The 26,330-nt window shown below is 38.3% G+C and overlaps 1 protein-coding gene across 4 annotated transcripts in view; it reads left to right on the top strand.

Annotated features, from left to right (window-relative positions):
* Positions 1 to 26,330, top strand: part of VTI1A (vesicle transport through interaction with t-SNAREs 1A) — a 588,779-nt gene that overhangs the window by 413,214 nt on the left and 149,235 nt on the right. For 2 of the 4 annotated variants that reach the window (XM_073684725.1, XM_073684726.1), the window contains 2 exons: positions 2,259 to 2,329; positions 3,469 to 3,530. In XM_073684725.1, the coding sequence (XP_073540826.1) occupies positions 2,259 to 2,329; positions 3,469 to 3,530 (133 nt within the window). Of the gene's footprint in view, positions 1 to 2,258; positions 2,330 to 3,468; positions 3,538 to 26,330 lie in introns of all 4 variants that reach the window. The other 2 variants (XM_073684727.1, XM_073684728.1) reach the window with 1 other exon arrangement.

Genomic DNA, 26,330 nt, shown 5'->3' with positions numbered 1-26,330 from the left:
TCTTGCAGCGCTTGGCATCAACGCTCGGTATGTGCAGGTATGTTTGTTTTCTTCCTCTTGCTAAAGGCCCGGCGCAGTCTTAGTGAAGACTCCGGCTTCATCTGCTCAACCAGTCTTGGTACTGGGTGCACTGGTGTAAAATGCGACAAGTAATAAATGGCCGCCTGCGAGTTTGTTCCATCTTTTCCCGTCCATGTAATTCAGTTTCTTGCGTAAATGATAGTAAAGTTGTCCGGACACAAGTGGCCTCAGCCCCGATGCGGAGCCGCATTCACTCTGTAAAAAGGGACAATGCAAAAAATGCAAAGTCTGCCATGAATCAGGAGAAAACCGGCGCAATGAGGTGTGACCTTCCCCGTCACAGGAGGAACAGATCCGCCCTATGAGCGCCATAGACTGCGGCGGACATACCACGCTGGACTGACTGCGCCGGACAGAAAGCTCTGGACAGACTGCGCCGGACAGAAAGCTCCGGACAGACCGCGCCAGACAGAACGCACCGGACTTACCGCGCCGGACAGAAAGCTCCGGACTGAACACGCCGAACAGAAAGCTCTGGACTGACCGCGCCGGACAGACCGCGTCAGACAGAACGCACCGGACTTACCGCGCCAGACAGAAAGCTCCGGACTGAACACGCCAGACTGCCCGCGCCGGACAGAAAGTTCCGGACAGACCGCGCTGGACAGAACGCTCCGGACAGAACGCTCCGGACAGACCGCGCCGGACAGAACGCTCCGGACAGACCGCGCCGGACAGACCACTCCGGACAGAAAGCTCCTTACAGACCACGCCGGACAGAAAGCTCCGGACAGACCACGCCGGACAGAAAGCTCCGGACAGACCGCGCCGGACAGAAAGTTCCGGACAGACCGCGCTGGACAGAACGCTCCGGACAGACCGTGCCGGACAGACCGCGCCGGACAGAAAGCTCCTTACAGACAGCTCCGGACAGACAGCTCCGGACAGACAGCTCCGGACAGACAGCTCCGGACAGACAGCTCCGGACAGACAGCTCCGGACAGACAGCTCCGGACAGACAGCTCCGGACAGACAGCTCCGGACAGACAGCTCCGGACAGACAGCTCCGGACAGACCGCGCCGGACAGAAAGCTCCGGACAAGACCGCGCCGGACAGAAAGCTCCGGACAAGACCGCGCCGGACAGAAAGCTCCGGACAAGACCGCGCCGGACAGACTGCGAGCGCTCCAGACAGACCACACCGGACTGAAAGCTCCGGACAGATTGCGCCGGACAGACCACGATGGACAGTCAATGCCGGACTGGCCGCGCCACACAGATCGCGCTGGACAGAACACTCTGGACAGATCGCGCTGAACTGACCCCATTGACAGTAACGGGGTCAGTTTGGTTTCCTGTATTCGTGACTGTCACTTTAATGTCGGAGCTCCATAAGCTGAACCTTACACCCAGGGGCTTACAATCCTCCCTGACCCCCCCTTCTCACACAGGTGAGGAGCTTGTTACAGTGTGTCGGTGCAGACAATGCTCTGTGAGTCCTGAGCAGCAGATAATTCTATAGGAAGGTGGATAATCTGCAGCCGGGAGGAGGGACTGAGGGAATGTTCAGTAAGTGACGTCCTGTACAGGACGGGTGCTGGGAATAGCTCAGTCTGCAGCTACACTGTAATTATTTCTTCAGACCCATCCAGAACCCGCGTGACCTCTATATTTACTCGCCAGCTCCTTCTCCGCTGCACTCGCTGCAGAATAATTAGCACGTTGTGTATTTGTCACTTGTGTAAGAGCGACTGCTCTCTGGAGTCAGCCGGGTGTAGTGACTTTACATCCGGAGTCATACAACTAAGAGCCATCAGACATATGGTGTGGCTGATAACTGCGAAAAGTAGCAAAGGCAAATACAATGCAACAGTTTAATAACAAACTAAGCTCTGCTACATCTGTGAGGATTTCTGCCAATAGGATGCACCATGTACGTGTGATTAGTGGGGCCCTACCTCATCAGAATAGAGGGTCCCATGCCCCCATTTGTGGTGCCGCCACCCATGTTTGGATGCTCCGTTATCTCCCCATATTGGGGATCGCCCAGGAGCAGATCTGGGGACAGAGTGGATTTATGGTGGGTTTTATGTATTGGGGGAGGGATCTCGATGCCTCTTTTAGGGGTCTGGGATAGTAACTTCTCACATTCACACACATAGAGGGGTAAAATAGCGCAGTCTGGGTTCTGGGATATTATGCAGCGGAGTTAAATCTGTGATCTTTTTCTTCTGCAGAGCAAGTTGGTCAGAACATCCTGGAAAATCTGAGCCAAGACCGTGAGAAGATCCAGCGAGCGCGAGACAGGGTGAGCGGCCATTGCTGGACTATTCTCACCGGCTGTTGACTATGTTGGTGTAGACCACAGAAATTGCGGATTCTGCTCCTTGGAAGATTCATCACATCTTCTATAATCTTACCTCATAGCCTTTGTTGCTATTCCTCACCATTTTAATATTTCCATTTACTGTCACTGATTCAAAACATTATTGTTTTACACTGAAAGTCTTGGGCTTATGCAGAAGTGACTTAGAAAAAGTTTCAGATCAGTTAGTTACATCCAGATCACTCAGTGGCATCCAGATCAGTCAGCGTCGTTCAGATAAACCATTGCCGTCCAGGTCTGCGTCGTCCAGATCAGTCGGTGGCGTTCAGATCGTCTGCGTCGTTCAGATAAACCAGTGCCATCCAGGTCAGCGCCGCCCATATCAGTCAGCACCGTCCAGATCGGTCGGCGTCGTCCTGATCAGCCGGCTTTGTCCTGATCAGTCGACGTTGTCCCGATCAGTCGGCGCCACCCAAAACAGTCAGCGTCATCCCGATCGGTCGGCGTTGTCCCGATCGGTTGGTGTCGTCCCGATCAGTTGGTGTCGTCCCGATCAATCGGCGTCATCCCGATCAGTTGGCTTTGTCCCAATCAGTCGACGTTGTCCCGATCAGTCGACGTTGTCCCGATCAGTCGGCGTCGTCCCGATCAGTCGGTGGCATCCAGATCGTCTGCGTCGTTCAGGTAAACCAGTGCCATCCAGGTCAGCGTCTTCCAGATCAGTCGGCGCCGCCCATATCGGTCGGTGTCGTCCCGATCAATCGGCGTCGTCCCGATCAGTTGGCTTTGTCCCGATCAGTCGACGTTGTCCCGATCAGTTGGCGTCGTCCCGATCAGTCGGTGGCGTCCAGATCGTCTGCGTCGTTCAGATAAACTAGTGCCATCCAGGTCAGCGTCTTCCAGATCAGTTGGCGCCGCCCATATCAGTCAGCACCGTCCCGATCGGTCGGCGTCGTCCTGATCATTCGGCGTTGTCCCGATCAGTCGGCACCACCCAGATCAGTCGACGTCGTCCAGATCAGTTGGCGCCGCCCAGATCAGTCAGCGTCCTCAGATGTAGAAAGGAGTGAAATTGTTGCCCTGGCCGTTATTTATTGGAAGTTTTAATTTTTCACCCTCAGCTACGAGAGACAGATACGAACCTGGGGAAGAGCTCCAGAATCCTGACCGGGATGTTACGAAGGTAAGAGGTAGGCGCTTGTTTTATTCCTCCTTGTATCGCAGCTCCTGCCTGCGGTCTGTGTACCACCAACATATTAGACAGCGCCGTACACAGATGAGATTGATTACAATCTCCTACACAACGTATCACTCCCATCATCTCTGCCCTTGAGATCTCACAACATTGTCTCCAACATTGTATATAGATTGTATCACTCCCATCCTCTCTGTCCACAAGCTCACAATGAATTCTCCCACGTCCTTAGTAAATCTTCCCATGAAGGGGTTAATGGCGTGTCCCCTGCAGCCCTCCAGCTCTGTGCGGGGGCCCCAGGACGGGCTGATTAAGAGTAATATGTAAGTGACACTATCTAAATGTGGAATCCAGGAGGGAGAGGCGCTGCAATTGAAATCGGCGCTCCGGAGCGTGCAGACAATCAGGCAGGGAGGGCGGCCTCTGCCCCGCCAGCCGTGTCCATCCCTCGCCAAACGTCTCCCCTACTGTCAGATCTCATTAAAGGAGCCTCTCGCTTCACGTCGGAAAATCATTCATCATTTTTAGGGGCAAAATAACCACAAACCGTTATTTAAATAATATCATATTAATGTTAAAGTTCACTTGTCACTTAGCGCCGCCGATTAATCAGACGTAACATTTACAGGCCGCGCTTTACCCACCGCGATCAGGGCTGCGAACCGAGCGCCTGAAATAAGGATTTATGGCTTTATTTGTCCCTCAGTGTTCACCTGATCTTTCTGCTTGATGTCCCCCACCTTCCTTTCCGAAGACCCCGTTATGTGTTGTTTGTACAAGATTTGCACAATAACATTTGCGACTCCCGAGGTACGAGGCATCGCGGATCAGCGCCTCCTATCATATAGGAACTTCTCTATAGGGATTTCTTTTTGGTCTGTTCAGCCCATTGCGAAAATAATCACACCCTCTGTCTATAGTTGACGGCGGTGGACATTTCTTCTTTGATACCTTCATGTAGATCGGGGGTCTTAACCTCTAGTGTCCGGCAGTTCGGAAACGTCTATGGTGGGATCCTATCAAAACATAAAGGGTCTCTGCTCCAGCTGTAAATTGTATGAGGGAAAGTTCTGAAAGTTTCTAATATACTTAGCCTTTCAATATCTGACTGTTCTTCACAACCTCTGCTTGCTGTTAGTGAATGTATGAACCGCCCGCTTCTCGATCAGAAGACCAGAAATAAGCAAACTCCATATATAAAGTTATTATTTTACAGAAACCATACACTGTAAATAGCCATCGACTGCCCAACCCACCCATAAGCCCCCCACACACATTAGATGGAAGTGTATGGAAGAGAGAAGGATCAAGGGGGTTGGAACTTCAGTGCCCGATTCTTTTATTTTTAGGGGGTCCCGGAGAGAGCGGAGTGACTGACAGCTTTATTTTCCATATGGCAATCTCCGTCTTGTGCGAGGATCCAAAATCGGGGGCTCTACATCAACATCGATGTAATGTGTATGGGGGACCTCAATAGAGACCGCCTGACTGTTTCCAGGTGCAGTGAGAGGGGTTTCCTGATTATACTTACAGGGGGAAGTTGTGGTTTTACAAAAGTTGCCCTAGACAGAGCCCCTCCACAAACTAATGGATTGTTTTCTTTTAGAATTCCCTACATTAAAAGTAAAGGGTGACTCCGTCCACTGTGGTTCTCGGTGATTAATCAGGAGGAGACATTACACATATTATTTAAGAACCGATATTGTGATTATTTGCATGAACGGATGTTGTGACCATACAGGTGAAAGCGCAAAAACCCAAAAGAATTAGAAAATCAGTGAATACTGGGTCTGATATAACATTCCACTAAGAAAGCAAATATGCATCAAACCCTGCATCTCTGTATTATAAGTGGGGCCTGTTTTAGACAGTGGGGCCCTGGACAGAAGTTAAAAGTGGAGCCCCAAATGCTGACATAGTGCACCATCACACATTTAGGTTGCATTTACACGGTTTGTGTTCAGACCATTAAACAAGTGCGATCAACTATAATGAAGTTTTTCGCCACTTATTTACTTACACACTCAAATATGTATACAAAGCACACACACATGTATACACAGCGCACATACGCACACATGTATTCACAAAGCACACTCACACACATGTATACACAGCACATACACACATGTATACACAGCACATACACACATGTATACACAGAGCACCTACACACATGTATACACAGAGCACATACACACACATGTATACACAGAGCACATACACATGTATACACAGAGCACATACACATGTATACGCAGAGCACATACACATACGCAGAGCACATACACACACATTTATACACAGAGCACATACACACACATGTATACACAGAGCACATACACACACATGTATACACACATATGTCCAGTGGCTTGTATTCACCCCCTTTGGCTTTTTACCTATTTTGTTACATTACAACCTGTGTTTAAATACTTTTGTAATCCAATTTATGCATCAGCACTAAATATTCTAAGTTGGTGAAGTGAAGTGAGAAAATTCTAGGCATAAATTAAATTTATGGGATCAAATAACTAAAATGTGATATGCATATGTATTCATTCCTTTTACTATGAAGCCTCTTTAAATTTCTGGTGCAAGCAATTACCTCCATAAGTCCCATGCTTAGTGACAGGACGTCCCCCTGTGTGCAGTCTAATGTCACATGTCTGTCAGTGTATACACTTTACCTTTTCTGAAAGACCACAGAGGCTGCAACACCATTAAGCAAGAGGCACCACTGACCAAACACCATGAAGACCAAGGAGATCTCCAAACAACATCATGAAGACCAAGGAGATCTCCAAACAACACCATGAAGACCAAGGAGCTCTCCAAACAACACCATGAAGACCAAGGAGATCTCCAGACAACACCATGAAGACCAAGGAGATCTCCAAACAACATCATGAAGACCAAGGAGATCTCCAAACAACATCATGAAGACCAAGGAGATCTCCAAACAACACCATGAAGACCTAGGAGATCTCCAAACAAGTCAGGGACAAAGTTATTGAGAAGTACAAGTCAGGGTTGGGTTATAAAAAAAAAAAAAAAAATCTCCCAATCTCTGATGATCAACCGGAGCACCATCAAATCCACTATCATCAAATGGAAAGAACATGGTGCTACATCAAACCTGCCAAAAGGGGGCACCCAACAAAACTCTCAGCCCGGGCAAGAAGGGCATTAATCAGAGAGGCAGCACAGAGACCAAAGGTAACCCTGAAGGAGCTGCAGAGTTCCCAAGCAGAGACTGGAATATCTGTCCATACGACCACAATAAGCCGTACATTCCATAGAGATGGCCTTTATTAAAGAGTGGGCAGAAAAAAGCCTTTACTTAGACACAAAAATTGTAAGGCTTATTTTGAGTTTTTTTTAAAGACATGTGGGAGACTCCCAAATGTATGGAGGAAGATTCTGTGGTCAGATGAGACCAAAATTGAACTTTTTGGCCACCAAAGTAAATGCTATGTCTGCCGCCAAACCAGCACAGCTTATCACCTCAAGAACAGCATCCCCACAGTGAAACATGCTGGTGGCAGCATCATGCTGTGGGGATGTTTTTCAGCTGCAGGGACAGGAAAAATGGTCTGAATCGAGGGGAAGATGGATGGTGCGAAATACAGAGATATTCTTGAGCAAAACTTGTTTCAATCTATCAGTGATTTGAGACTGGGACGGAGGTTCACCTTATAACAAGACAATGACCCAAAGCATACGGCTAAAGCAACACTCCAGTGGTTTAAGGGGAAACGTCTAAATGTTTTGGAGTGGCCGAGTCACTGCCCAGACCTTAATCTAATGGAGAATCTATGGTCAGACATGAAGATTGCTGATCATCAGAGGAAACCATCTAATCTGAAGGAGCTGGAGCAGTTTTGTTTTGAGGAATGGGCAAAAATCCCAGTGGCGAGATGTGGAAAGCTCATAGAGACTTATCCAAAGACACTTGCAGCTATAATTGCTCTGCAAAGTTTTCAGTTATTTTGTCCTATTTGTTGTTTGCTTCACAATGAAAAGAAACCAAATGTTACCAGTTGTAGGCATGTTCTTTACATGAACTGATGCAAACCCTCAAAAAAACAGTGAAATTCCAGGTTGTGAAGTAGCAAAACACGAAAATTACCAGGGGGGGTGTGAATACTTTCACAAGCCATTGTATACACAAAGAACATACACATATGTATGCATAGAGCACATGTATACACAAAACACATACACACACGTATACACAGAGCGCATACACACCTATGAATACACAGAGCTCATAAACATACGTATACACAGAGCGCATACACATACTTATACACAGAGCGCATGCACATACGTATACACAGAGCGCATACACATACTTATACACAGAGCGCATACACATACGTATACACAGAGCGCATACACATACGTATACACAGAGCGCATACACATACGTATACACAGAGCGCATGCACATACGTATACACAGAGCGCATGCACATACGTATACACAGAGCGCATGCACATACGTATACACAGAGCGCATACACATACTTATACACAGAGCGCATACACATACGTATACACAGAGCGCATACACATACGTATACACAGAGCGCATGCACATACGTATACACAGAGCGCATGCACATACGTATACACAGAGCGCATACACATACGTATACACAAAGTACGTACACATGTATACACAGAGCACATACACACTATTGTATACACAAAGCAGATACACACATATATATACACCGAGCATGTACATCTATAAAAGACTTGCAAAACTGTCTCCTCCTGTTCAGTTCTTCTAGACTCCTGCAAGATGACCATGATGGCACCAAAGGTCCTGCTGCACTTTTAACATTGGAAACTACACTGATAATATAGGACTTCTATTATCAGTGCAGTTTATGCTTGTAATCGCTGGGGGACCTTATAGGAATGGATACCTTGGGCAATCAACTAGTTTACTCCTCTTACATAACGCCGGCCCTGATTACAACAAAGATGTCCCAAAACGCCTAAAATCAGAGAATTTCTTCATAAATCTTGTTCACTAGAGACAGTACTATAGTAATTATATTCTTGTACATAGGGGCAGTATTATAGTAATTATATTCTTGTACATAGGGAGCAGTATTATAGTAGTTATATTCTTGTACATAGGGGGCAGTATTATAGTAATTATATTCTTGTACATAGGAGCAGTATTATAGTAGTTATATTCTTGTACATAGGGAGCAGTATTATAGTAGTTATATTCTTGTACATAGGGGGCAGTATTATAGTAATTATATTCTTGTACATAGGGAGCAGTATTATAGTAATTATATTCTTGTACATAGGGAGCAGTATTATAGTAGTTATATTCTTGTACATAGGAGGCAGTATTATAGCAGTTATATTCTTGTACATAGGGAGCAGTATTATAGTAGTTATATTCTTGTACATAGGAGCAGTATTATAGTAGTTATATTCTTGTACATAGGGGCAGTATTATAGTAGTTATATTCTTGTACATAGGGGGCAGTATTATAGTAATTATATTCTTGTACATAGGAGCAGTATTATAGTAGTTATATTCTTGTACATAGGAGCAGTATTATAGTAGTTATATTCTTGTACATAGGAGCAGTATTATAGTAGTTATATTCTTGTACATAGGGGGCAGTATTATAGTAATTATATTCTTGTACATAGGAGCAGTATTATAGTAGTTATATTCTTGTACATAGGAGCAGTATTATAGTAGTTACAGTTATATGAAAAAGTTTGGGCACCCCTATTAATCTTAAGCTTAATGTTTTATAAAAATTGGTGTTTTTGCAACAGCTATTTCAGTTTGATATATGTAATAACTGTTGGACACAGTAATGTTTCTGCCTTGAAATGAGGTTTATTGTACTAACAGAAAATGTGCAATCTGCATTCAAACAAAATTTGACAGGTGCATAAGTATGGGCACCTCACCAGAAAAGTGACATTAATATTTAGTAGATCCTCCTTTTGCAAAAATAACAGCCTCTAGTCGCTTCCTGTAGCTTTTAATGATTTCCTGGATCCTGGATGAAGGTATTTTTGACCATTCCTCTTTACAAAACAATTCCAGTTCAGTTAAGTTTGATGGTCGCCGAGCATGGACAGCCCTCTTCAAATGATCCCACAGATGTTCAATGATATTCAGGTCTGGGGACTGGGATGGCCATTCCAGAACATTGTAATTGTTCCTCTGCATGAATGCCTGAGTAGATTTGGAGCGGTGTTTTGGATCATTGTCTTACTGGAAGATCCATCCCCTGCGTAACTTCAACTTTGTCACTGATTCTTGAACATTATTGTCAAGAATCTGCTGATACTGAGTGGAATCCATGCGTCCCTCAACTTTAACAAGATTCCCGGTGCCGGCATTGGCCACACAGCCCCAAAGCATGATGGAACCTCCACCAAATTTTACTGTGGGTAGCAAGTATTTTTCTTGGAATGCTGTGTTTTTTTTCCGCCATGCATAACGCCTTTTTGTATGACCAAACAACTCAATCTTGGTTTCATCAGTCCACAGGACCTTCTTCCAAAAAGAAATTGGCTTCTCCAAATGTGCTTTTGCATACCTCAGCCGACTCTGTTTGTGGCGTGCTTGCAGAAACGGCTTCTTTTGCATCACTCTCCCATACAGCTTCTCCTTGTGCAAAGTGCGTTGTATAGTTGACCGATGCACAGTGACACCATCTGCAGCAAGTTGATGCTGCAGCTCTCTGGAGGTGGTCTGAGGATTGTCCTTGACTGATCTCACCGTTCTTCTTCTCTGCCTTTCTGATGTTTTTCTTGGCCTGCCACTTATGGCCTTATCAAGAACTGTCCCTGTGTTCTTCCATTTCCTTACTATGTTCCTCACAGTGGAAACTGACAGGTTAAATCTCTGAGACAGCTTTTTGTATCCTTCCCCTGAACAACTATGTTAAATAATCTTTGTTTTCAGATCATTTGACAGTTGTTTTGAGGAGCCCATGATGCCACTCTTCAGAGGAGATTCAAACAGGAGAACAACTTGCAAGTGGCCACTTTAAGTAGCTTTTCTCATGATTGCATACACATGGCTATGAAGTTCAAAGCTCAATGAGGTTAAAAAACAAAAAAAAGTGCTTTAGTAAGTCAGTAAAAAGTAGGTAGGAGTATTTAAAACAAGAAAATGATAAGGGTGCCCATACTTATGCACTTGTCAAATTTTGTTTGAATGCAGATTGCACATTTTCTGTTAGTACAATAAACCTCATTTCAAGGCAGAAACATTACTGTGTCCAACAGTTATTACATATATCAAACTGAAATAGCTGTTGCAAAAACACCAATTTTTATAAAACATTAAGCTTAAGATTAATAGGGGTGCCCAAACTTTTTCATATAACTGTATATTCTTGTACATAGGGAGCAGTATTATAGTAGTTATATTCTTGTACATAGGAGCAGTATTATAGTAGTTATATTCTTGTACATAGGGGCAGTATTATAGTAGTTATATTCTTGTACATAGGAGCAGTATTATAGTAGTTATATTCTTGTACATAGGAGCAGTATTATAGTAGTTATATTCTTGTACATAGGAGCAGTATTATAGTAGTTATATTCTTGTACATAGGGGCAGTATTATAGTAGTTATATTCTTGTACATAGGGGCAGTATTATAGTAGTTATATTCTTGTACATAGGAGCAGTATTATAGTAGTTATATTCTTGTACATAGGATCAGTATTATAGTAGTTATATTCTTGTACATAGGGGCAGTATTATAGTAGTTATATTCTTGTACATAGGAGCAGTATTATAGTAGTTATATTCTTGTACATATGAACAGTATTATAGTAGTTATATTCTTGTATATAGGGGACAGTATTATAGTAGTTATATTCTTGTACATAGGAGCAGTATTATAGTAGTTATATTCTTGTACATAGGAGCAGTATTATAGTAGTTATATTCTTGTACATATGAGCAGTATTATAGTAGTTATATTCTTGTATATAGGGGACAGTATTATAGTAGTTATATTCTTGTACATAGAGGCAGTATTATGCTAGTTATTCTTATACATAGGAGCAGTATTATAGTAGTTATATTCTTGTACATAGGAGCAGTATTATAGTAATTATATTCTTGTACATAGGGGGCAGTATTATAGTAGTTATATTCTTGTACATAGGGGGCAGTATTATAGTAGTTATATTCTTGTACATAGGAACAGTATTATAGTAGTTATATTTTTGTACATAGGAGCAGTATTATAGTAGTTATATTCTTGTATATAGGGGCAGTATTATAGTAGTTATATTCTTGTACATAGGAGCAGTATTATAGTAGTTATATTCTTGTACATAGGGGGCAGTATTATAGTAGTTATATTCTTGTACATAGGAGCAGTATTATAGTAGTTATATTCTTGTACATAGGGGCAGTATTATAGTAGTTATATTCTTGTACATAGGATCAGTATTATAGTAGTTATATTCTTGTACATAGGAGCAGTATTATAGTAGTTATATTCTTGTACATAGGAGCAGTATTATAGTAGTTATATTCTTGTACATAGGGGCAGTATTATAGTAGTTATATTCTTGTACATAGGGGCAGTATTATAGTAGTTATATTCTTGTACATAGGGGGCAGTATTATAGTAGTTATATTCTTGTACATAGGAGCAGTATTATAGTAGTTATATTCTTGTACATAGGAGCAGTATTATAGTAGTTATATTCTTGTACATAGGAGCAGTATTATAGTAGTTATATTCTTGTACATAGGGGCAGTATTATAGTAGTTATATTCTTGTATATAGGGGGCAGTATTATAGTAGTTATATTCTTGTACATAGGAGCAGTATTATAGTAGTTATATTCTTGTACATAGGGGCAGTATTATAGTAGTTATATTCTTGTACATAGCGGGCAGCATTATAGTAGTTATATTCTTGTACATAGGGGGCAGTATTATAGTAGTTATATTCTTGTACATAGGGGGCAGTATTATAGTAGTTATATTCTTGTACATAGGGGGCAGTATTATAGTAGTTATATTCCTGTACATATGGAGCAGTATTATAGTAGTTATATTCTTGTACATAGGGGCAGTATTATAGTAGTTATATTCTTGTATATAGGGGGCAGCATTATAGTAGTTATATTCTTGCACATAGGACCAGTATTATAGTAGTTATATTCTTGTACATAGGGGGCAGTATTATAGTAGTTATATTCTTGTACATAGGGGGCAGTATTATAGTAGTTATATTCTTGTATATAGGGGGCGGTATTATAGTAGTTATATTCTTGTACATAGAGGGCAGTATTATAGCAGTTATATTCTTGTACATAGGGGCAGTATTATAGTAGTTATATTCTTGTACATAGGGGGCAGTATTATAGTAGTTATATTCTTGTACATAGGAGCAGTATTATAGTAGTTATATTCTTGTACATAGGGGCAGTATTATAGTAGTTATATTCTTGTACATAGGGGGCAGTATTATAGTAGTTATATTCTGGTATATAGGAGCAGTATTATAGTAGATATATTCTTGTACATAGGAGCAGTATTATAGTAGTTATATTCTTGTACATATCGGCAGTATTATAGTAGTTATATTCCTGTACATAGGAGCAGTATTATAGTAGTTATATTCTTGTACATAGGGGGCAGTATTATAGTAGTTATATTCTTGTACATAGGGGCAGTATTATAGTAGTTATATTCCTGTACATAGGAGCAGTATTATAGTAGATATATTCTTGTACATAGGAGCAGTATTATAGTAGTTATATTCTTGTACATAGGAGCAGTATTATAGTAGTTATATTCTTGTACATAGCGGCAGTATTATAGTAGTTATATTCTTGTACATAGGGGCAGTATTATAGTAGTTATATTCTTGTACATAGGGGGCAGTATTATAGTAGTTATATTCTTGTACATAGGGGGCAGTATTATAGTAGTTATATTCTTGTACATAGGGGGCAGTATTATAGTAGTTATATTCTTGTATATAGGGGGCGGTATTATAGTAGTTATATTCTTGTACATAGGAGCAGTATTATAGTAGTTATATTCTTGTACATAGGAGCAGTATTATAGTAGTTATATTCTTGTACATAGGAGCAGTATTATAGTAGTTATATTCTTGTACATAGAAGCAGTATTATAGTAGTTATATTCTTGTACATAGCGGCAGTATTATAGTAGTTATATTCTTGTACATAGGAGCAGTATTATAGTAGTTATATTCTTGTACATACGAGCAGTATTATAGTAGTTATATTCTTGTACATAGCGGCAGTATTATAGTAGTTATATTCTTGTACATAGGGGCAGTATTATAGTAGTTATATTCTTGTACATAGGGGGCAGTATTATAGTAGTTATATTCTTGTACATAGGGGGCAGTATTATAGTAGTTATATTCTTGTACATAGGGGGCAGTATTATAGTAGTTATATTCTTGTATATAGGGGGGCGGTATTATAGTAGTTATATTCTTGTACATAGAGGGCAGTATTATAGTAGTTATATTCTTGTATATAGGAGCAGTATTATAGTAGTTATATTCTTGTATATAGGGGGCGGTATTATAGTAGTTATATTCTTGTACATAGAGGGCAGTATTATACACTGTGTTCCAAATTATTATGCAAATAATATTTTCTCAGATTTTCCCAAATTACCTATATGAATTGCAGTCATTGTAATTTTCCAGTCAAATAACTATTAGAGTACAATTGAAAGGTTTTTGTATAAACTGCCTATGATAACAGGATATTTTTAAAAAAATAAAACACTCAAAATGCATGTTCCAAATTATTATGCACAGCAGAGTTTTCAACCTTTTCATTTTAATAGCAAAAAAATGGTCATTTGTGAAATTATAAGCATTAGCAGGTTGTTAGAAACTGAAATCAAACAGTTTTCAACTCAAAACTTTATTCTAGGTGATGTTACATTTGCACATAGGACCCCTTGTTCGAAAGGAGCTTCTGAACTCTCTCGTCCATTGAATTTGTCAGGTTTTGGATGGTTTCTGCTTCAATTGTTTTGCATGAGGACAGAATACCCTCCCAGAGCTGTTGCTTAGATGTGAACTGCCTCCCGCCATCATAGACACTCCTTTTGATGATGCTCCAGAGGTTCTGAATGAGGTTGAGGTCAGGGGAGCATGGGGGTCACACCATAAGTTTGTCCCCTTTTATGCCCATAGCAGCCAGAGATGCAGATGTGTTATGTGCAGCATGAGACGGGGCATTATCATGCAAAAAAATGATCTTGCTGTGAAATACACGGTTCTTCTTCTTGAACCATGGAAGGAAGTGCTGTTTGAGAAACTCAACATACATTATGGAGTTCATCTTTACCCCTTCAGGTATCCTAAAAGGGGCCGACAATCTCTCTCCCCATGATTCCAGCCCAAAACATTACTCCACCTCCTCCTTGTTAGCGCCGTAGCCGTGTTTGCATGGGGTGTCCATCAACCAGCCATCCTCCACTCCATCCATCTGGACCATCGAGCGTTGCACGGCACTCATCGGTGAACAAAACAGTTTTGAAGTCAGTCTTCATGTATTGTTTGGCCCACTGGAGCCGTTTCTGCTTGTGTGCAGTGGATAGAGGAAGTCGACAGGATGGCTTACGCACAGCTGCAAACCTCTGAAGGACCCTGGATCTTGTTGTTCAGGGGACGTTTGAGGCACCAGCAGCTTCAAAACCTTGTCTGCTCCTATGACAAGGCTTTTTTGCCGCTGCTCTTTTAACCTGACCAAATTGCCTGTAGGAAAGAGTCCTCCATTTTCCCTTATCAGCACGCACACGTGTGTACTGTGAATCAGCTACATACTTCTTGATTGTGCGATGATCACGATGAAGTGTCTTGGCAATGTATTATAGGGGCAGTATTATAGTAGTTATATTCTTGTACATAGGGGGCAGTATTATAGTAGTTATATTCTTGTACATAGGGGCAGTATTATAGCAGTTATATTCTTGTACATAGGGGCAGTATTATAGCAGTTATATTCTTGTACATGGGGCAGTATTATTGTTATATTCTTGTACATAGGGGCAGTATTATAGTAGATATATTCTTGTACATAGAGAGCAGTATTATAGTAGTTATATTCTTGTACATAGGGGCAGTATTATAGTAGTTATATTCTTGTACATAGGGGGCAGTATTATAGTAGTTATATTCTTGTACATAGGGGGCAGTATTATAGTAGTTATAGTCTTGTACATAGGGGGCAGTATTATAGTAGTTATATTCTTGTACATAGGGGCAGTATTATAGTAGTTATATTCTTGTACACAGGGGACAGTATTATAGTAGTTATATTCTTGTACATAGGAGCAGTATTATAGTAGTTATATTCTTGTACATAGGGGGCAGTATTATAGTAGTTGTATTCTTGTACACAGGGGCAGTATTATAGTAGTTATATTCTTGTACATAGGAGCAGTATTATAGTAGTTATATTCTTGTACATAGAGGGCGGTATTATAGTAGTTATATTCTTGTACATAGGAGCAGTATTATAGTAGTTATATTCTGGTACATAGGAGCAGTATTATAGTAGTTATATTCTTGTACATAGGAGCAGTATTATAGTAGTTATATTCTTGAACATAGGTGCAGTATTATAGTAGTTATATTCTTGTACACAGGGGGCAGTATTATAGTAGTTATTTTCTGGTACATAGGAGCAGTATTATAGTAGTTATATTCTTGTACATAGGAGCAGTATTATAGTAGTTATATTCTTGTACACAGGGGGCAGTATTATAGTAGCTATATTCTTGTACACAGGGGGCAGTATTATAGTAGTTATATTCTTGTACATAGGAGCAGTATTATAGTAGTTATATTCTTGTACATAGGGGGCGGTATTATAGTAGTTATATTCTTGTACATAGGAGCAGTATTATAGTAGTTATATTCTGGTACATAGGAGCAGTATTATAGTAGTTATATTCTTGTACATAGGAGCAGTATTATAGTAGTTATATTCTTGAACATACGTGCAGTATTATAGTAGTTATATTCTTGTATATAGGGGGCAGTATTATAGTAGTTATATTCTTGTACCTAGGGGGCAGTATTATAGTAGTTATATTCTTGTATATAGGAGCAGTATTATAGTAGTTATATTCTTGTATATAGGGGGCAGTATTATAGTAGTTATATTCTTGTACATGGGGGTAGTATTATAGTAGTTATATTCTTGTACATAGGGGCAGTATTATAGTAGTTATATTCTTGTACATAGGGAGCAGTATTATAGTAGTTATATTCTTGTACATAGGGGGCAGTATTATAGTACTTATATTCCTGTACATAGGGGCAGTATTATAGTAGTTATATTCTTGTACATAGGGGGCAGTATTATAGTAGTTATATTCTTGTACATAGGGGACAGTATTATAGTAGTTATATTCTTGCACATAGGGGGGCAGTATTATAGCAGTTATATTCTTGTACATGGGGCAGTATTATAGTAGTTATATTCTTGTACATAGGGGCAGTATTATAGTAGTTATATTCTTGTACATAGGGAGCAGTATTATAGTAGTTATATTCTTGTACATAGGAGCAGTATTATAGTAGTTATATTCTTGTACATAGGAGCATTATTATAGTAGTTATATTCTTGTACATAGAGGGCAGTATTATAGTAGTTATATTCTTGTACATAGGGGGCAGTATTATAGTAGTTATATTCTTGTAAATAGGGGGCAGTATTATAGTAGTTATATTCTTGTACATACGAGCAGTATTATAGTAGTTATATTCTTGTACATAGCAGCAGTATTATACTAGTTATATTCTTGTACATAGGGGCAGTATTATAGTAGTTATATTCTTGTACATAGGGGGCAGTATTATAGTAGTTATATTCTTGTACATATTGGGCAGTATTATAGTAGTTATATTCTTGTACATAGGGGCAGTATTATAGTAGTTATATTCTTGTACATAGGGGGCAGTATTATAGTAGTTATATTCTTGTACATAGGGGGCAGTATTATAGTAGTTATAGTCTTGTACATAGGGGGCAGTATTATAGTAGTTATATTCTTGTACATAGGGGCAGTATTATAGTAGTTATATTCTTGTACACAGGGGACAGTATTATAGTAGTTATATTCTTGTACATAGGAGCAGTATTATAGTAGTTATATTCTTGTACATAGGGGGCAGTATTATAGTAGTTGTATTCTTGTACACAGGGGGCAGTATTATAGTAGTTATATTCTTGTACATAGGAGCAGTATTATAGTAGTTATATTCTTGTACATAGAGGGCGGTATTATAGTAGTTATATTCTTGTACATAGGAGCAGTATTATAGTAGTTATATTCTGGTACATAGGAGCAGTATTATAGTAGTTATATTCTTGTACATAGGAGCAGTATTATAGTAGTTATATTCTTGAACATAGGTGCAGTATTATAGTAGTTATATTCTTGTACACAGGGGGCAGTATTATAGTAGTTATATTCTGGTACATAGGAGCAGTATTATAGTAGTTATATTCTTGTACATAGGAGCAGTATTATAGTAGTTATATTCTTGTACACAGGGGGCAGTATTATAGTAGCTATATTCTTGTACACAGGGGGCAGTATTATAGTAGTTATATTCTTGTACATAGGAGCAGTATTATAGTAGTTATATTCTTGTACATAGGGGGCGGTATTATAGTAGTTATATTCTTGTACATAGGAGCAGTATTATAGTAGTTATATTCTGGCACATAGGAGCAGTATTATAGTAGTTATATTCTTGTACATAGGAGCAGTATTATAGTAGTTATATTCTTGAACATACGTGCAGTATTATAGTAGTTATATTCTTGTATATAGGGGGCAGTATTATAGTAGTTATATTCTTGTACCTAGGGGGCAGTATTATAGTAGTTATATTCTTGTATATAGGAGCAGTATTATAGTAGTTATATTCTTGTATATAGGGGGCAGTATTATAGTAGTTATATTCTTGTACATGGGGGTAGTATTATAGTAGTTATATTCTTGTACATAGGGGCAGTATTATAGTAGTTATATTCTTGTACATAGGGAGCAGTATTATAGTAGTTATATTCTTGTACATAGGGGGCAGTATTATAGTAGTTATATTCCTGTACATAGGGGCAGTATTATAGTAGTTATATTCTTGTACATAGGGGGCAGTATTATAGTAGTTATATTCTTGTACATAGGGGACAGTATTATAGTAGTTATATTCTTGCACATAGGGGGGCAGTATTATAGCAGTTATATTCTTGTACATGGGGCAGTATTATAGTAGTTATATTCTTGTACATAGGGGCAGTATTATAGTAGTTATATTCTTGTACATAGGGAGCAGTATTATAGTAGTTATATTCTTGTACATAGGAGCAGTATTATAGTAGTTATATTCTTGTACATAGGAGCATTATTATAGTAGTTATATTCTTGTACATAGAGGGCAGTATTATAGTAGTTATATTCTTGTACATAGGGGGCAGTATTATAGTAGTTATATTCTTGTAAATAGGGGGCAGTATTATAGTAGTTATATTCTTGTACATACGAGCAGTATTATAGTAGTTATATTCTTGTACATAGCAGCAGTATTATACTAGTTATATTCTTGTACATAGGGGCAGTATTATAGTAGTTATATTCTTGTACATAGGGGGCAGTATTATAGTAGTTATATTCTTGTACATATTGGGCAGTATTATAGTAGTTATATTCTTGTACATAGGGGCAGTATTATAGTAGTTATATTCTTGTACATAGGGGGCAGTATTATAGTAGCTATATTCTTGTACATAGGGGGCAGTATTATAGTAGTTATAGTCTTGTACATAGGGGGCAGTATTATAGTAGTTATATTCTTGTACATAGGGGCAGTATTATAGTAGTTATATTCTTGTACACAGGGGACAGTATTATAGTAGTTATATTCTTGTACATAGGAGCAGTATTATAGTAGTTATATTCTTGTACATAGGGGGCAGTATTATAGTAGTTGTATTCTTGTACACAGGGGGCAGTATTATAGTAGTTATATTCTTGTACATAGGAGCAGTATTATAGTAGTTATATTCTTGTACATAGAGGGCGGTATTATAGTAGTTATATTCTTGTACATAGGAGCAGTATTATAGTAGTTATATTCTGGTACATAGGAGCAGTATTATAGTAGTTATATTCTTGTACATAGGAGCAGTATTATAGTAGTTATATTCTTGAACATAGGTGCAGTATTATAGTAGTTATATTCTTGTACACAGGGGGCAGTATTATAGTAGTTATTTTCTGGTACATAGCAGTATTATAGTAGTTATATTCTTGTACATAGGAGCAGTATTATAGTAGTTATATTCTTGTACACAGGGGGCAGTATTATAGTAGCTATATTCTTGTACACAGGGGGCAGTATTATAGTAGTTATATTCTTGTACATAGGAGCAGTATTATAGTAGTTATATTCTTGTACATAGGGGGCGGTATTATAGTAGTTATATTCTTGTACATAGGAGCAGTATTATAGTAGTTATATTCTGGCACATAGGAGCAGTATTATAGTAGTTATATTCTTGTACATAGGAGCAGTATTATAGTAGTTATATTCTTGAACATACGTGCAGTATTATAGTAGTTATATTCTTGTACATAGGGGGCAGTATTATAGTAGTTATATTCTTGTACCTAGGGGGCAGTATTATAGTAGTTATATTCTTGTATATAGGAGCAGTATTATAGTAGTTATATTCTTGTATATAGGGGGCAGTATTATAGTAGTTATATTCTTGTACATGGGGGTAGTATTATAGTAGTTATATTCTTGTACATAGGGGCAGTATTATAGTAGTTATATTCTTGTACATAGGGAGCAGTATTATAGTAGTTATATTCTTGTACATAGGGGGCAGTATTATAGTAGTTATATTCCTGTACATAGGGGCAGTATTATAGTAGTTATATTCTTGTACATAGGGGGCAGTATTATAGTAGTTATATTCTTGTACATAGGGGACAGTATTATAGTAGTTATATTCTTGCACATAGGGGGGCAGTATTATAGCAGTTATATTCTTGTACATGGGGCAGTATTATAGTAGTTATATTCCTGTACATAGGGGCAGTATTATAGTAGTTATATTCTTGTACATAGGGAGCAGTATTATAGTAGTTATATTCTTGTACATAGGAGCAGTATTATAGTAGTTATATTCTTGTACATAGGGAGCAGTATTATAGTAGTTATATTCTTGTACATAGGAGCAGTATTATAGTAGTTATATTCTTGTACATAGGGAGCAGTATTATAGTAGATATATTCTTGTACATAGGGGGCAGTATTATAGTAGTTATATTCTTGTACATAGGAGCAGTATTATAGTAGTTATATTCTTGTACATAGGAGCATTATTATAGTAGTTATATTCTTGTACATAGAGGGCAGTATTATAGTAGTTATATTCTTGTACATAGGGGGCAGTATTATAGTAGTTATATTCTTGTAAATAGGGGGCAGTATTATAGTAGTTATATTCTTGTACATACGAGCAGTATTATAGTAGTTATATTCTTGTACATAGCAGCAGTATTATACTAGTTATATTCTTGTACATAGGGGCAGTATTATAGTAGTTATATTCTTGTACATAGGGGGCAGTATTATAGTAATTATATTCTTGTACATAGGGGGCAGTATTATAGTAGTTATATTCTTGTACATAGGGGGCAGTATTATAGTAGTTATATTCTTGTATATAGGGGGGCGGTATTATAGTAGTTATATTCTTGTACATAGAGGGCAGTATTATAGTAGTTATATTCTTGTATATAGGAGCAGTATTATAGTAGTTATATTCTTGTATATAGGGGGCGGTATTATAGTAGTTATATTCTTGTACATAGAGGGCAGTATTATAGTAGTTATATTCTTGTATATAGGAGCAGTATTATAGTAGTTATATTCTTGTATATAGGGGGCGGTATTATAGTAGTTATATTCTTGTACATAGAGGGCAGTATTATAGTAGTTATATTCTTGTATATAGGAGCAGTATTATAGTAGTTATATTCTTGTATATAGGGGGCGGTATTATAGTAGTTATATTCTTGTACATAGAGGGCAGTATTATACACTGTGTTCCAAATTATTATGCAAATAATATTTTCTCAGATTTTCCCAAATTTCCTATATGAATTGCAGTCATTGTAATTTTCCAGTCAAATAACTATTAGAGTACAATTGAAAGGTTTTTGTATAAACTGCCTATGATAACAGGATATTTTTAAAAAAATAAAACACTCAAAATGCATGTTCCAAATTATTATGCACAGCAGAGTTTTCAACCTTTTCATTTTAATAGCAAAAAAATGGTCATTTTTGAAATTATAAGCATTAGCAGGTTGTTAGAAACTGAAATCAAACAGTTTTCAACTCAAAACTTTATTCTAGGTGATGTTACATTTGCACATAGGACCCCTTGTTGGAAAGGAGCTTCTGAACTCTCTCGTCCATTGAATTTGTCAGGTTTTGGATGGTTTCTGCTTCAATTGTTTTGCATGAGGACAGAATACCCTCCCAGAGCTGTTGCTTAGATGTGAACTGCCTCCCGCCATCATAGACACTCCTTTTGATGATGCTCCAGAGGTTCTGAATGAGGTTGAGGTCAGGGGAGCATGGGGGTCACACCATAAGTTTGTCCCCTTTTATGCCCATAGCAGCCAGAGATGCAGATGTGTTATGTGCAGCATGAGACGGGGCATTATCATGCAAAAAAATGATCTTGCTGTGAAATACACGGTTCTTCTTCTTGAACCATGGAAGGAAGTGCTGTTTGAGAAACTCAACATACATTATGGAGTTCATCTTTACCCCTTCAGGTATCCTAAAAGGGGCCGACAATCTCTCTCCCCATGATTCCAGCCCAAAACATTACTCCACCTCCTCCTTGTTAGCGCCGTAGCCGTGTTTGCATGGGGTGTCCATCAACCAGCCATCCTCCACTCCATCCATCTGGACCATCGAGCGTTGCACGGCACTCATCGGTGAACAAAACAGTTTTGAAGTCAGTCTTCATGTATTGTTTGGCCCACTGGAGCCGTTTCTGCTTGTGTGAAGTGGATAGAGGAGGTCGACAGGATGGCGCATGCACAGCTGCAAACCTCTGAAGGACCCTGCATCTTGTTGTTCGGGGGACGTTGGAGGCACAAGCAGCTTCAAAACCTTGTCTGCTCCTATGACAAGGCTTTTTTGCCGCTGCTCTTTTAACCTGACCTAATTGCCTGTAGGAAAGTGTCCTCCATTTTCCCTTATCAGCACGCACACGTGTGTACTGTGAATCAGCTACATACTTCTTGATTGTGCGATGATCACGATGAAGTGTCTTGGCAATGTATTATAGGGGCAGTATTATAGTAGTTATATTCTTGTACATAGGGGGCAGTATTATAGTAGTTATATTCTTGTACATAGGGGCAGTATTATAGCAGTTATATTCTTGTACATAGGGGCAGTATTATAGCAGTTATATTCTTGTACATGGGGCAGTATTATTGTTATATTCTTGTACATAGGGGCAGTATTATAGTAGATATATTCTTGTACATAGAGAGCAGTATTATAGTAGTTATATTCTTGTACATAGGGGCAGTATTATAGTAGTTATATTCTTGTACATAGGGGGCAGTATTATAGTAGTTATATTCTTGTACATAGGGGGCAGTATTATAGTAGTTATAGTCTTGTACATAGGGGGCAGTATTATAGTAGTTATATTCTTGTACATAGGGGCAGTATTATAGTAGTTATATTCTTGTACACAGGGGACAGTATTATAGTAGTTATATTCTTGTACATAGGAGCAGTATTATAGTAGTTATATTCTTGTACATAGGGGGCAGTATTATAGTAGTTGTATTCTTGTACACAGGGGGCAGTATTATAGTAGTTATATTCTTGTACATAGAGGGCGGTATTATAGTAGTTATATTCTTGTACATAGGAGCAGTATTATAGTAGTTATATTCTGGTACATAGGAGCAGTATTATAGTAGTTATATTCTTGTACATAGGAGCAGTATTATAGTAGTTATATTCTTGAACATAGGTGCAGTATTATAGTAGTTATATTCTTGTACACAGGGGGCAGTATTATAGTAGTTATTTTCTGGTACATAGGAGCAGTATTATAGTAGTTATATTCTTGTACATAGGAGCAGTATTATAGTAGTTATATTCTTGTACACAGGGGGCAGTATTATAGTAGCTATATTCTTGTACACAGGGGGCAGTATTATAGTAGTTATATTCTTGTACATAGGAGCAGTATTATAGTAGTTATATTCTTGTACATAGAGGGCGGTATTATAGTAGTTATATTCTTGTACATAGGAGCAGTATTATAGTAGTTATATTCTGGTACATAGGAGCAGTATTATAGTAGTTATATTCTTGTACATAGGAGCAGTATTATAGTAGTTATATTCTTGAACATAGGTGCAGTATTATAGTAGTTATATTCTTGTACACAGGGGGCAGTATTATAGTAGTTATTTTCTGGTACATAGGAGCAGTATTATAGTAGTTATATTCTTGTACATAGGAGCAGTATTATAGTAGTTATATTCTTGTACACAGGGGGCAGTATTATAGTAGCTATATTCTTGTACACAGGGGGCAGTATTATAGTAGTTATATTCTTGTACATAGGGGGCGGTATTATAGTAGTTATATTCTTGTACATAGGAGCAGTATTATAGTAGTTATATTCTGGTACATAGGAGCAGTATTATAGTAGTTATATTCTTGTACATAGGAGCAGTATTATAGTAGTTATATTCTTGAACATACGTGCAGTATTATAGTAGTTATATTCTTGTATATAGGGGGCAGTATTATAGTAGTTATATTCTTGTACCTAGGGGGCAGTATTATAGTAGTTATATTCTTGTATATAGGAGCAGTATTATAGTAGTTATATTCTTGTATATAGGGGGCAGTATTATAGTAGTTATATTCTTGTACATGGGGGTAGTATTATAGTAGTTATATTCTTGTACATAGGGGCAGTATTATAGTAGTTATATTCTTGTACATAGGGAGCAATATTATAGTAGTTATATTCTTGTACATAGGGGGCAGTATTATAGTAGTTATATTCTTGTACATAGGGGCAGTATTATAGTAGTTATATTCTTGTACATAGGGGGCAGTATTATAGTAGTTATATTCTTGTACATAGGGGACAGTATTATAGTAGTTATATTCTTGCACATAGGGGGGCAGTATTATAGCAGTTATATTCTTGTACATGGGGCAGTATTATAGTAGTTATATTCTTGTACATAGGGGCAGTATTATAGTAGTTATATTCTTGTACATAGGGAGCAGTATTATAGTAGTTATATTCTTGTACATAGGAGCAGTATTATAGTAGTTATATTCTTGTACATAGGAGCATTATTATAGTAGTTATATTCTTGTACATAGAGGGCAGTATTATAGTAGTTATATTCTTGTACATAGGGGGCAGTATTATAGTAGTTATATTCTTGTAAATAGGGGGCAGTATTATAGTAGTTATATTCTTGTACATAGGGGGCAGTATTATAGTAGTTATAGTCTTGTACATAGGGGGCAGTATTATAGTAGTTATATTCTTGTACATAGGGGCAGTATTATAGTAGTTATATTCTTGTACACAGGGGGCAGTATTATAGTAGTTATATTCTTGTACACAGGGGGCAGTATTATAGTAGTTATATTCTTGTACATAGGAGCAGTATTATAGTAGTTATATTCTTGTACATAGGGGACAGTATTATAGTAGTTATATTCTTGTACATAGGAGCAGTATTATAGTAGTTATATTCTGGTACATAGGAGCAGTATTATAGTAGTTATATTCTTGTACATAGGAGCAGTATTATAGTAGTTATATTCTTGTACATAGGTGCAGTATTATAGTAGTTATATTCTTGTATATAGGGGGCAGTATTATAGTATTTATATTCTTGTACCTAGGGGGCAGTATTATAGTAGTTATATTCTTGTATATAGGAGCAGTATTATAGTAGTTATATTCTTGTACATAGGAGGCAGTATTATAGTAGTTATATTCTTGTACATAGGAGCAGTATTATAGTAGTTATATTCTTGTACATAGGAGCAGTATTATAGTAGTTATATTCTTGTATATAGGGGGCAGTATTATTGTAGTTATATTCTTGTACATGGGGGTAGTATTATAGTAGTTATATTCTTGTACATAGGGGCAGTATTATAGTAGTTATATTCTTGTACCTAGGGGGTAGTATTATAGCAGTTATATTCTTGTATATAGGAGCAGTATTATAGTAGTTATATTCTTGTACATAGGAGCGATATTATAGTAGTTATATTCTTGTACACAGGAGCAGTATTATAGTAGTTATATTCTTGTACATAGGGGCAGTATTAGAGTAGTTATATTCTTGTACATAGGAGCAGTATTATAGTAGTTATATTCTTGTACATGTGGGGCAGTATTATAGTAGTTATATTCTTGTACATAGGGGGCAGTATTATAGTAGTTATATTCTTGTACATAGGAGCAGTATTATAGTAGTTATATTCTTGTACATAGGGGCAGTATTATAGTAGTTATATTCTTGTACATAGGGGGCAGTATTATAGTAGTTATATTCTGGTACATAGGAGCAGTATTATAGTAGTTATATTCTTGTACATAGGAGCAGTATTATAGTAGTTATATTCTT

Source organism: Phyllobates terribilis, unplaced genomic scaffold, assembly GCF_046119375.1.
Source record: "Phyllobates terribilis strain yellow unplaced genomic scaffold, ASM4611937v1 Scaffold_5__5_contigs__length_657084704, whole genome shotgun sequence".
Taxonomy (NCBI): domain Eukaryota; kingdom Metazoa; phylum Chordata; class Amphibia; order Anura; family Dendrobatidae; genus Phyllobates; species Phyllobates terribilis.
The sequence above is the reverse complement of the archived record's forward strand: the minus strand, read 5'-3'. Positions and strand labels throughout refer to the sequence as shown.